This window comes from Ischnura elegans, chromosome 8, assembly GCF_921293095.1.
Source record: "Ischnura elegans chromosome 8, ioIscEleg1.1, whole genome shotgun sequence".
Lineage (NCBI taxonomy): Eukaryota > Metazoa > Arthropoda > Insecta > Odonata > Coenagrionidae > Ischnura > Ischnura elegans.
Genome location: NC_060253.1, coordinates 105071266 through 105085549, shown reverse-complemented (window position 1 = coordinate 105085549; position 14284 = coordinate 105071266). Strand labels below are relative to the sequence as shown.

At 38.4% G+C, this 14284-nt stretch overlaps 1 protein-coding gene across 1 annotated transcript in view; it reads left to right on the top strand.

The window, feature by feature from the left end:
* The first annotated feature begins 3012 nt into the window (after window positions 1-3012).
* LOC124164166 (flavin-containing monooxygenase FMO GS-OX-like 3) overlaps window positions 3013-14284 on the top strand; it is a 32376-nt gene continuing 21104 nt past the window's right edge. The window contains exons 1-2 of the mRNA XM_046541366.1: window positions 3013-3121; window positions 5921-6152. Of these exons, the coding sequence (XP_046397322.1) occupies window positions 5935-6152 (218 nt within the window). The 5' untranslated portion in view covers window positions 3013-3121; window positions 5921-5934. The remainder of the gene's footprint in view (window positions 3122-5920; window positions 6153-14284) is intronic.

Sequence of the window (14284 nt, the reverse complement as noted above, 5' to 3'; positions counted from 1 at the left end):
AGAAGTTCAATCCTCGGATTACTGTAATCCGTCATAACTTTCTATTCGATGCAGACACGAGTTCGAAATAAAGGATTTCGGGGGAGAGTGGTATGCGGGTTCCTGACCCTCGAAACTTGTCATCAATTCCTACGCAAGAGAAAACTATGAATTTCATTGAACAAGCTCTATGTTTCGTTTTATTACTGCTGAAATTTAGACTTATCGTGAGTGCTAACCTTAACGACCATAGTATTTTTAGTTTTGTCCTCGTAATCGTTTGTTTCGGTAATACGCTTGATTTTGCGAAAAAAAATTAATCAATTGAAGGGGTGAGAAGCCAAGGGGTACAAGAGATTTTCTTTGTAAACAGAGTTAAATAAATAAATTGATTGAAGAAATATACATAAACTTGGTGGCCAAGGGATGCGATTGGATCTCTGTTCTGCGCTGACATCGAGCGGATGTAATCAAATGCTATCACCTGAACCCCTTGTCTTTTCTCCCTCTCAATTGAGTTTTTTTTTCTTTCTCTCGACCTCTATATTTAACGACGACTAGTGCCTTGGTGTAAAGGTCTTGAAGAATTAAAATGCAAATATTTACCACTGTTTTGGTACATTTGTATCCCGTCATCCGGGATATGAATGAATTAAAGTACATAAATTTGATACATGAATGTACAAAATGATATTGAAATATATTTTAAAATATTAATAACAATATTAAGAAAGAGAAAGAATCCAGTGAATTAAAAAATAAGTTCCTTATATCTTTACGTGCTTGCAATGAATTGGTTTTGTTTATTGATGGTAACTAAGCTTATACAGTTCATAGTTAACTTAAGTTTTTTTATTAAATAAAAATAAATTTGATTAAATTGTCGATGTCTGATCTCTTATTACGACTGTTTTTTTTTTTTGAAATGCGTATCATTTCTTTAAATAATATTTTTAAAAACTACTTCCAGAATCTTCAATTTTGGTATTTTCAAAGTCAAACGTATGGCTATTGTTTTTACTGTCGTTTGCAAGGTCACACAGTATTATTCTATTGTTTGCGGATGACTTGAGTTGGGAAATACTGTTATTTAAATAAGTACTGCGATATCTGTCCTATGTAACAATCGCTACAGTCGAGGCATGGTATTTTTTATTATCATATTGCAATACTTTTTATATTTTTAGGGGTTAAATAATGCAAACCTAAAACAATTACAACTTTAAAAAATTTAAAAACATACACTTAAGGCCTCTGGCGGTAAAACTTAGTATTATTTCATTTGGACAAACTTTCGGATCTGAGACTCTGATCTCAGCCTAAAGCTTTTAATAGTTTAGAAAAGTCGGAGAATAATCCCCGCTGGGCTGAGGTGTCTCCTAAGGGCTGATAGACGGATAATTTCATTATAAGGGAAGAAATTATTTGGGGAGGGGGTCCCGAATATCCTGGATAGGTGCCTGTTCCTATGGCATTTGTTTTTCTTCCTTGTGGTCCTCTTCCCCGCCGATTTCTGGGTTACCTCCTGCATTTATTTCTTACTCATCAAAAATTTTATTTTCTTTCAGGTTGTTTTTGAGTTAAGTACATCTTGATGGGACATTATCAATCAACAAGGATGGTCCGCGTTTACGGAGTGCATACTTATATTTAACCTGGATACCGCAAATTTGCTTAATTATAGTGAATAAATTGTTCTACCTAATAATTTATGGTTTTTTCGTCATCTTTAGAATTATAGTCAACGAAGGTTGCAAGAAAGAGACTGTCCGTGATAAAATTATCCACACTTGACGAATTTCTGTCTAATGCTGACCATTTTAATTGGCATCAATGCGAAAAATTCTAATTTAATACCCGAAAGCTCCCTTTGTTTTGCAATAACTCCTAAATTTGCGACAAGCATGTACTTGACCGCTAGAACCATCAATATTTAGGCAGTGTATTGGTAACCACTGCGATCTCCATTCCTTTACTTGGCACATTTCATTTGATGCAAAGATTGATTTCCATAGCTTTAGGTTCTCTGAGCCAGTGGCGCAGCGAGGGGGGGAGGTGTGGGCGATAAACCCCCCCCCCCCCAGAGCTCACAGAAATTTTTAAGTTAAATCTATTTTACTTAAGTGGATTAATATTGCTTATAGTATAGTGTGAGGATTAATGAAATATCCCTCAGAATACCGTAAAAATCTCTATTTTGAACCATTTATCTTTTTTTTCCGGCGGAAGGCCTCCGCACCTCCCGCTAACCCTGGCGGGTATGCAATACCCCAAACACCCCATTATTAGTTGCGCCTGTAACCCCCCCCCCCCTTGCCTTAATTCCTAGTTGCGCCCCTGCTCTGAGTCCCAATTTAAAGTTATTTCAATGCATTTGCCATAACGTAATTGCGTAATTGTTATTTATCTTTTGTTTTTGTACCTCTCTCCATACAATATTGTAATATTTCACATCTATGCATGAAAAATAACTGCGGACTATGATTTTTGAAAATTTTTCCCTTCTTTAGCCTGGTGTACCTCGCTTGTTTTGGTTACGCGGCACGAAGCACGTACCTGACATGTCGAATGCGTCACTCGGTCGAGACGCCCCATTCGACCGTCACTCCCAAGGCCAATCTACGTCGGCGTGGGCCGCTGTCGGGGTTGCGCGTCACCTATCGGGGGAAAACAGTGGCGCAACGTTTTAAAGAGATCACAGCCACTAATGCCGGGGAAATAAGGAAAGTGTGCATCGCGATTTCCTCAGCGGCGTCTTGACTCCTTTACATAAGCAAAGAGCAAGGAGAGAGAGAACGGCGTCTCGGCCAACTTCCGTGGGTTTAGGCTCCCCGTCCAATCACAGCCCCGGAAGCCAACCCCTAACCCCCACTCCACTGTTTGCAGAGGATCCGCTCCGATTATGATTTCGCGGGGGGGAAAGGGTTCACGTCTTGTGGGTGGATTCCCCCCTTATCACGATAGGTACGTCATAATGAACGACTGCTTTGGAGGAAAGGGAACCTATATAATAAGCGCGATCGGAGAGTTCGTCTTACATCAGTCGTGATTGCGTGACAGAGGATAGTGTGGACCAGTTGTACGATCACTGAGGAAGAAGAGGAGACGTGTGCTACTGAACACCATCTCTTCAAGTCAAAAGGTAGGCACAATACTTGTGTTAAAATGCTTACTTCGTTACTCCTGCATGCTCGCTACTCCAGTTACTCTGTTGTTCCATAGCCGAGGAAATAATTTAAAATTTAGGAATGAATTTGGAGGTAGAAGCTCACCATAAAAGTTCAGAATGTCCTCAAAGATACGTCGATATGGGAAGACCTGTTCCGAAGAAAAATTATTTTCGCCTTTGCCTTGACTCAAAAAGTGTAACTTCGTGCCTTTGTAGAGAGGGAATTAAGCGTCTCGAACAAGATTAGTGTGCGGTGCTTACTTTATAATAATTAGGCATAAGTATTGAAAAAATAATTATTTATTGCCTTAAGATATAGAGATATTTATATTTTAGTTAAAATTGTGTACGATTTTCTGGCGGTTGCGTGTGAACGGTAGGGAAGAGTGTGATTAATTTCAACTGGCAGTCAAACAAAGAAGCAAGAGTAGTCTTAAAAGTGAAATAAAAGAATGATGGGCAAGGGGAAAACCTTTTTTTATAATGAATGCCACAGTATCAAAGGTCGAGCAGTATCCCCTACATTTCCGACGAGCATGTTCTTGACCATTTGAACTATCGAGACTTTGGTGGTGACTTGGTAATTGTGTGATCACCGATCCCCTAAACTCGGTACATTTCATCGAGTATATTTAGTACAGGACTGCTTTTTTCATCAACGTCGCCAAATGATTCCAGCTCGAAAAAAGCTTGCTATCATTAATATCACAGTTATTAATACGAAAAAATATTATGTAAAGATGGATTTCCATAGTTTTAGATCTGCTGAGTCCGAATGTTTAAGTTGTTGTTTTAGCTTTTGTGTAAACAGGTTTTTGGGAAATTCAAATGGGAGTTTAGGAGACTTACGCAGTTGATAATACGATTTATAGCATAGTGAGGAGAAAACTATGTCTCGAAATTTTAACCCAGGAGAGCTGATGTTAGTAGAAACCAAAATTACTGATGAATGCTTAGGTCGAAAACGCACACTACTAATGGTGTTGAGGTCGAAAATGCACAATTTTTAAACTGCAGAAAAATTTTAGCCAAGCGCCCCGATTGGCCACGAGTTTGCCTTTTCGCAGGATGCTCTTGGCAAAGGCAAATCCTTCGAATGCTTTGCCTGAATTTGCCTTTGCCAAGAGCATCCTGCCACAGGGCAAACTCGTGGCCAATCGGAGCGCTTGGCTCAAAGTTTCTGCAGTTTAAAAATTGTGTATTTTCGACCTAAACACCATTAGTAGGTAATTTTGGTTTCTACTGGAATAATCTATCCAGGGCTAAAATTTCATGACACAATTTTTCTCTACCCAATATTCGATTTCACTAGCACTGCTTAAATACCTAAACGCCATTATGATGATAAAAAATAGTCTCATATCTATGCTTGTTGCAATTAAAATTAATGAAAAAGTTGACGCAATATGATCACAATGAAGACAACAATATATATTGATTGGACGTAGCCCGGACCCTGGACCCTCGGGTGGTAGACTTGAACGCTACCACTAACCCACCTGACCCGTCTGTTGAGTGGTGCGATATTATAGAATTATACGCGGCTTGCAAAAAGTACCGCATGAAAATTAATTAATTACAGCCAAACTAAGGCCCATTCCACGGAACCACTACTAGTTTAGGGATGTGTTTAACATTCCGAAAGCCATAAAAAATACCGCATTGAAAAAGGCGGAGCAAGGTACGTGGTCTCCCCTTGTAAATGTGACATTTTCAAGCATAAATCAAGCCGAAAACTGTTGTTTATTTTTGGACAATATTTGAGCAGTTAATTGTTAATGATCCTAGAGAACATTTCTTACCTTTGAACAATGGCGCCGACTCCATGGGGCCTGAGGGGGCCCGAGCCCCCTCAAAAGTTTGTTATGGGTATAAAGAAAAATTGTGTCAGGCTTGTAATTTTCCCCGGAGTGTCCAGGTATCGAGATTTAAGTTATCAGGATTCTAATGTTGATCATATGACTATTCTAAAATGCTTAAAAAACTTAAAACTCACTACTTATAAAATTTCCCGGGCAAGATCCCCGGTTTGGGCCCCCCCAATATTTTTGCAAGTCGGCATCCCTGTAAATTAATAACAGCAGAAAAGCAAGTAAGATTATATGAAAATATCATGTATTCTATTCTACAGCAATCATTATATTTTACGCCATTTTAACGGACTGACAATTATTTCCATAGCTTTTTTGATGAAACAAGAAAGTATTGGAACAAAAAATTAATTGTAAGGATTTGCTGGAAAATGTAGCGCAGAAGAATTTTATTTTAGTTATAACCCTATGGCAGCCGATAACAGCGGAATAGTATCTGTTCGCCTTTGACCCATTTCCTTCCACCGTAGCCATTTGGCTACATTCTACCATTCTGAATATATAAGGCTTTCGAAGAAATCCCACACTCATTTTTCCTATCGAATTGTGGCAAACATGTTGTTGGAGCTTCCAATAACTTAATACTCGTGTTAGTTTCGTAAGTCGGCATCCCTGCCTTTGAATAAAGACTTATGGCCAGCTATTTTCGATTAGTGACCACGGTGCGCCGTAAGGTGTTTTTCCAGAAGTCGCTTATAGTCTGTATGCCGTAGGGTGGTGCACGGGCCCGCCAGCTACCTGAGCTGGTCCGCGAGCTGCTAGCGCCGGGGGGAGGGAAGGACCGGCCATTAAAACTCTATGGGACCGACTCAGGTAGCCGGCAGGCCCGTGCACCTCCCTACGGCATACAGACTATAATATGTTAAAGGTTCCAATTTCTTTTTGTTTTCCGATTCCGCAGTTTTTTTAGCCAGGATGGAAGAGGGGAGAAGACCCCTGGACGTGTGCGTCATCGGCGCTGGGCCCGCGGGCCTCTGCACATTGCGCCACGCTACGGCGGGCCCCTCGGCGGCCCACTTCCGGTGCGTGGCCTTCGAGCAGTCAGGGGCCCTGGGAGGCACTTGGTTCTATCGCGAGGAGACGGAAGAGAGCGACGGCACCCCTGTCCCCTCCAGCATGTACTCCTGCCTAAGGTGAGTGATTGCATGGCATGCGGGGTCAACATTCACCTGCTCATTTTTAATCAATCATGTGTGGTATTCCATTTTAAGGTTTCTTGGTTGGATAACTATTTCTTATCTATTCCGCTATGCATTCAAAAATGAATCAAACATTATAGTACTCCAATGCAGAGTAATATTAAGCTTGCTGTCCTATATATAGATAGAAACTACAATTCTCAGCATATGTATTACGATTGTTTTAAAATGTTTACCCTCATTCCTTTATCATCCTGTTAATATTTTCGCATCACATTAATACATACATCGTTGTTTTGTATAAACAACTTTTCTGCTTTATTTTTCATGTACCTGATGAGCTTTTTGGTGAGTCAATTATCCTGAACTTGTTTTTCATCCAATTGTTATGCCCAGAGCATAATTAATTCTATCCTATTTCACAAAAGCGGTACAGAGAGCGGTTTCTTGGTTGGATAACTATTATCTATAGCCCTTCCTTTTTTTATAAAATAAAGCGACCCGGATTTTGATGGAAAATCATCATCATCTGACTTAAATGATTACCTATTTATCTTATTGTTGTAACCTTGCTAACGCAATTCAAGAAAATATGATTTTACGTCAGATGATGATGAAAAAAAGAAAAAAAGGTATAGATAATAGTTATCCAACCAAGAAACCTTATTCATAAGATCAACACCCTGAGTGCCGCTTATGTGGAGCAGAATAGAATTATTTATGCTCTGGACATCACAATGGGGTAGTTTCCTTCATCAAAGACAACGAAAGGCATTGAATGTGATTCGTTACCAACCATTAGTGTATTCATAATGTACAAAATATTTGGTTTTTGATATCCCAGTTTAGACGAATGTTAATGGTCAATTTTAACCTCATTTGAAAAAGGCCAAATTGGCGCCCATGCGATTCCACTCCACGTGACGTCACAAGGACCAAGATGCTAAACGAGTAGATTGGAGTTTTACATCGTCTGATATTACCAATGTATGCATGAGGCACAGAGCTCAGGGAAACATCGCTTAATCATCACTTATTCACTTATTAAAATTGCCTATGGTCGGAAAGTGTCCTTCGTTTGATAGGGTATTAATAATCCTTATTTGAGCCAAGCGCTATCTGCTAGCAGGGTACTCTACGCTACCGCCAAGCTCGGCAGCAAGCAGCCTGCATCGTAGCGGCGTTCATAGCCTCGGACCCAAGTGGCCTCACACAGCAGCAGCCAGACGTCACTGGGGCTTTTCCCAGCATTCATACTTAGCCGTCGAAAATTTTCACTTTTCATTTTATCGCGAAAAATAGATATCGTCATTTAAATATCTAAAAGCGTGAAATATGTACTCCAGGAGTAATAAAATTTCTATTTAGGCAATAAAAAAATAATAAGAAACCACCCTATTGGAGCAAAAAAGATTTTACAATAATTTTCTCATCAAGCAGCTCGTGAAAAATAAAACAGAGATAGCTCTTGACACAAAAATACGTATAGTTGCAGCATAGATATACAGCAGTATGATACTAAAATAATAACAGTATAACAAAAAACAAATTTGTAAATTTCTGCAACATTCTTAATACGTAGGCTCAGATTTATTTAGCAGAGTAAGTTTGATTATGATCTGCATTTAGTTGAGCCATGCATAATTCATTATTGATTTCATTAATATTTACGGATCCATGACTCAATAGTTGTAACTTCACGCCTCTGAAGGAAGAGAATTTCCTGCTTCTAATGAAATCATCGTATAATTCTCTATTTCATGTAAATTTGTCATTTTTATTTTAAATATAATTATCTATTATACTTAAATTTGGAAAATTTTAACGTTGCAATTGTGAGAGTCCTTGGTTTTCAAAAGGTTGTGTACAACTGCTGCGGAGGATTTTGAAAGCGATCTAATGAAAAGTAGGCGAAGAAGTGAGAGCAGTCTTAAATGTGAAATAAAATAAACTGTTGACGTATAATTAAGTCGACGGTGCGGAGTTGGTTTCATACGTTTGTTTTGCGAGTAATAAAAATATTAGCTGTTTTATTACGTAAGTTGCCTCATGAAAACGAGCTTTAAATTAAACTTTCGATTGCGAAATACCCCTCTTGTTCCTTAAATCCCCATGTTTAAAGTTCACTTGAGCAGAATGCGTTAGACACTTTTGGCTTTCATTCGCTTTCTTCCAAAATTTCAAGTATACGCGCAGTCATATATTATGCGCAGGACACCCGCCGATCCTTAAATACTGAAATTCATGTTCTCCTTCAAGTAAAAACTATTTAGATTTATTGATGTGATTAACATTTGACCAAGAAATTCTGATGTGCCACTGCCGCGTCCTGATTTTTATAAACTCCCGGACATTACAAATAGAAAATGAAATACTTAGGCAGGATCGGGAGAGGGGCAATAAATCCGAGGGATTGTCCAATGTGTATGTAAGCTCAAAGCATCATTTTAGATCATCATAGCTTATGGTGGTGTAAGAGGAAGATACGGTGATATTTACTGGGCCATTGATATTGAGAGAGTAATGCACGGGTAACGAAACTGAATTATAAAATATCTTTCAGCCTCTGGGAAAATCATCGGATTCGAGGAGTAGTACAGTGATTTATCGAATCTGGAATAAACATTGCACGAACCAATGTTTTAGTTAGTTCGAATTCCGTATCCTATGCCATAATGAGGACTTGAAAGACTTGTTCGGTAAGCTCAGTCTAATATTCGCTTCGGAAGAATATGCCTTGGTATGATAATAATTGCGCACCTGACCTTCAATCGACAAATCCGGGTTCGAATCCCGGCTAAGGCAAATGATTTTTTCCGTGGTGAATTTCACCCTTGATATAAATTTTCACGTACACACTAGACTGCGTACAAAGCCTCGGGGTAAATGCTTTGGAAGACGTCCATAGTCCAACACAATCCACGTCGGCTAGAGGCCAAGGAAGTCCTGTAGTGGGGATTAATAAAATAGTAACATACTCTCTAAAAATATAAAATCAAATTTATTTACTCTCAGACTATAAGGATTTCAGGCAAAAGGATTGGGCCAAACGCTCTTCGTATAGATTTGATTTCCATTTTTAGTGCTTTGCATGCTTTGAGCTTATCATTTACGGTTCGGTTTTCCGGACATTGCTGGTAGACTGGTCAAGCAAAATAGAAAAATGTATATTGTATGACTGAAGGTGTCACTCAATGCATAGTATTATGTTACTAACACTCGGTGCTTAATGAGAAGAACATTTTTACCAAAGAAATTTTAATCCTAATCTTTATTATTCGTTAAAAACACTTACCGAGACATGATGGACGAATGCTAATGCATATGCGAGGAATTTCGTCTAAAATTCATTTACATTTTTGACCGATATAAAACTAAAATCAAAATTTTTGTCGCGCATTAATGTAGTAACAAGCATGTCGATGTTCTAGCATGTAGGTAATGAGGTTTTAGTCTGTAAGCAGAGAAGGTGGGGGTCTGAAACTGAAGCCTACGCCAACCACGTTCCAAGATATGCCGTACATCGCGTGCGTGCTTGCAAGTAGATCGAGTGTCTGTGGCGATTGCGGATGGCATTTTACGACGAGCAGGAGATTTCATCGCTGAGTCTACTTAGCAGCCCGTCATTTCCAACGCCTCCCCCTCCACCTGGATTGAGCTCACGCGTTCGATAGCTTAGGAATCACGCCACGATTTCCATAATGTTCTACCGACCGGAATAATCCATTTATTTTATGTGCACTGAATTTAAATAAGGCGAATGAAGTTACTGACTTCAGCCTTAAAAAAACGCAGACTATCGACATTCTGGAAACATTCTTGTTTGCCTCTGTTATCCAGTTTGAAACTTATTTCTGTAAGAATGCTGTGACGGTAGTTTGGGATCTTTGGGCGCAAATTGTAATTTTATACTTTTCCATCTCATTGGAGAAATAATTTTATAAATTTTCTTTAAGCAAAGTCTTCATTCATATGGAATTATGGATAATTTCTTAGTAATGCCTGTAAAATTAAAATCGGTTTATTTATAAATCAGTCAGTCTGATTTAATACATGAGGTGAATTACCAAAATAAAACTAGTTGCGACGGCAATATATACTAGAAAATATTTATGCAAGTGGTCATTCATGAAGTATCGAATAGTACTGTAGAATCACTATTACTTTACCGTGGAATATTACTGTGGAATATTCTATCACTTGACACATGGTTATAAACCGCAAATTATTTGCTGATGCAATGGAAAATTATCAATTAATTTAATTAAACTTCATAACTTTTCTATGAACACCATGTTTTATTGGATGATATGATAAAAATTGTTTAATTTTACTAAATATGTTTGTACCATGATATTTATCAATATTCATCAAAATAATTTACATGGAATTTTACGGTTTCGCAAGGGAATATTTACACTGATTATTATGCAAGGAATTTGAAATACCTCAGGAGGTGGAAAGGGAGACAATTTGAAGCATTTTCTTTGTCTGATAAACATGGGGTCGCAACTCCTTAGTTACTGAGCCATGGCAACACAAACATTTTTGTGGATGCACCTTGCCAGGAGCACAGCTAGGAATTAAGGCTACTGGGGGTTTTTAGGTGCAACTAACGCTCGGGGGGGGGGGGGGTTTGGAATACCCGCCAGGGAAAGCGGGAGGCGCGGGGGCCCTTCCCCAGAAAAAGTTTAAGATGGTAAGTTTCACGGCTTTCTGAGGGAAATTTAATTGATCCTTACTCTAGTCTATGAGTAATATGAAGTGAAATAAGTGAAATGGATTAACCGTAAAGTATTTAATAATAATGATGGATGGATAGAAAGTTTAAAGAGCTTTAATTATGTGAATAGTTTGCTCCTTTGTTTGTGAATCATCCTTCCTCCTAATATAAGCTAAAAAATTTGCCTCACCTAAATATTTTCATAAAAAAATTCCCTGAGCTCTAGGGGAGGCCCCTAAAACCCTTCCTCGCTGCGCCTTGCAGTTAAAATGAAAACGGTTTTTCATGGGTACTCAGTCTTTGCGATTTCGATTCCATTTAATACCTACTCTGGATTTTTAAGCCATAGTATTAAATAAAATATCAAAAAGGCTGGATAATCAAGAAAAACCGTTTTCATAGCAAATGTAAAGTACATAAAATAAAATGCTTGCATTTCCAAAGTTCAGAAACCACGGAGTTGCAACCCCATGTTTATGGACCAAAAAATGCTCAAAATTGCCTCCTCTATCACCTCTTGAAGAATTACAGATTTTTCTTGAAACACTCTGTATCCTACCTTTAAGATTTATTATTACCTGAAATTACGGATTAGTAGTGAAATAATTTTTTGAGAAATTGGTCGATCAAATACCATTTTTCACCCACTATCTTCAATCCTTATGTCTCACCATAAAACATGTACATGAAAAGTTTCATGCCAATTTTTACTCTTAAAAAAATTACTGCAGGAATTTTTGCAACTGCTTTCTGGACTACTGATTTGATGATTTATCCCACTGTAAAATTCTTGTCGCAATGAAAGAACTTCAGAGTTGTACTCAATTTCAGTCTCTCTATATTTATTTCTTCCTTCTACCTCGTGATGTAATTAGAATAGACTATTTACATATAGCGTGTAAACTACATTCCAGCTAATAATTGCATCGCGTGTAAAAAAAACATTGGGGCGCTTCTGACGGACCATGAATCTCAATGATCGAGATTTTATAAGTAGGCGACCATAGCTACATTTACGTTCCCTCCATTAATTATTCGCAGCCATGACAATGAATCACATGCAGCTAGCTCAATTGCAACATGGAAATCTCTATTTGCGACCTACTTATAAATAATTCACGCGTGCTCAATACTCGTACCTCTGAAGCTATTATTTGTGATCGCATCTTATCTTATAATTATTGGCTCGCGACGTCATTGCGATTAAAATCTTGGATTGAGAACATGTAATACTATTACATAACCTATTAAAATTTTTATCAGACGGCTTCTACTATTATTGCACAGTGCTTTCCAAATTTTTCATTTGAGTTATTGGGATTTCTGCACTCAGGGGTAAAGACATTTTTAGCCGTCTTATCGAAGAGATTTCTCGTTATTTTTTATTTGAAATGTATAAAGATAGAAGTAGATGTTTGTTTCCTAAAAGCACCGCATTACCATTCACAATAAATCAATGTTATAATAGAGGATAGTCCATATGCGCAACATGATTTGAACTGATATAAAATGTATGCGTGAGGTAAATTTGAGTAAACAATAGTGAGATAGAATTTTAAAAATTCACGCAGTCACACTTTCCTGTCACTTTTATTACACAGTTATCAACAGCCTACACCACCATGGATAATTTCATTGACAATTAGTACACGGAAGTCTTTCTCCGTATTGACTCTAAGGATTCTTTACCCATTATAACCCAACATTGATTCTAATCAACATCAAAAATGAATAAATGTTCTGCTCTATTTGGGAAATATCTAAACTACGCGTTATTTGTTCTGTGAGTTGTAATGACGATACATTTAGCTGCCACGATAATTATGATTGCGTGAAAAATTGTCAAGTTTTCAAAGTAAAAACTCTTGAAATCTGATCTCTCCCTTCTCTTGGTTTGAAAGGGTGAAAAGAATAAGATTGTGGTAAATTGCGCGAAACTCCATTGGATATTCCTATTTTATGGAAGATATTATATATTTTTATTTATTTATTCCCATGTCATAGAAAGCATCTCATATTGGCATTCAATTCGTGGTTTTTCAACAGTTTAACAACAATACGAGCACGAACTACCACGCCCTGGGACAACCTGCCCAGGTGGAACTCGAACCCGCGACCTCTTCTTTAGCAGGCGAGGAGGCCACCTCCAAGGCTGGCAAAAATTGATATTTAAAGAAATTAGAAAAATCAAAGCTGAAAATCAATGCTTTTGTCACGTAATGAAAACCACGGATCATAGCAATTGAGAAACGGCTATGTTCCGACTCGATTTCCAATCTCATTGTAACATTTTTTAGATATAGAATTAACTCAATAGCATATAACACTGATTTACAACAGTGATTTATGTGGATGAAAAATTAGAAATATGATGGGAGTTTATGAGGTTAATGAGAGGAGAGTGGTCATTTGTCGGTAGTGGAGATGAACCAAAATGTCAGGATACAAGGGGATGAGGAAGGAATATTTAGTGCGGGCATGCAATCAGCCGTATTGCACAAATTATACGAAAATTCCTCAGATAAAAACTCGTTCACCTTGACGGGGATCCGTTAAGCTATGCACGGAAATATTTGTATGTTACAAAAATGGATGAGAAAGTAAAAGAAAGGTGCTATTTCGCACTCGTCCGGCCGCACCTTGAGAAGCGAGCGTATGGGACCCGGTACAGAAAGGCTTAATCCGCGTACTGAATAAAATACAAAGGACGGCTGCGCGTTTCGTCAAAAACCGCCACGGGCGTACAGACAGCGTTACCCAGATGTTAAGTGAATTAGGCTGGGAACCGCTGGAGATTCGGAGGCTGCGCGCTAGGCTTAGATTGCTTGAGCATTTGAGAATAGATATCTTTAAGAGCGACACAGAGAACATAATATTGGAGCCACACTATTTTTCCAGGTCCTATAGAAGCGATAAATTAAGAGAGATGTTTTGCCGAACGGATAGATATGGGAATTCGTTTTTCCCCCGAACCATAAAAGACTTTAATAAACGCTAGACCCAACTTCGTTAGAGCACTTCATTTTTTTAGCTGTAAACGGCTGGTGTCCTAACACCCCCTGCCACACGCCTTTTAGGCGGCTTGCGGGGTATTATGTAGGTGTATATGTAGATGAAATGTATGTAGCCAGAGGTGAACGACGCTTCGGTAGCTTGACTGGCGGTCAACCGGGATTCGAGGGATCCAGAATCGCAACCCGGTCAAGACGAATATGGAATATAGGCAGATTAAAAAGTAGAAAAGTCACCCTGAATAGTTCTATCTCTTCCATTTTTTCAGAAATTACAGAGGGGCCCTTCCCCTTTAATCGCCATTGAAAATGGCCAACTGTGGGAAAATACGGTATATCTACTTTGGCCTCCTAGCGTCATCAATCATTCCAAATTCCGGTTTATTTAGCAT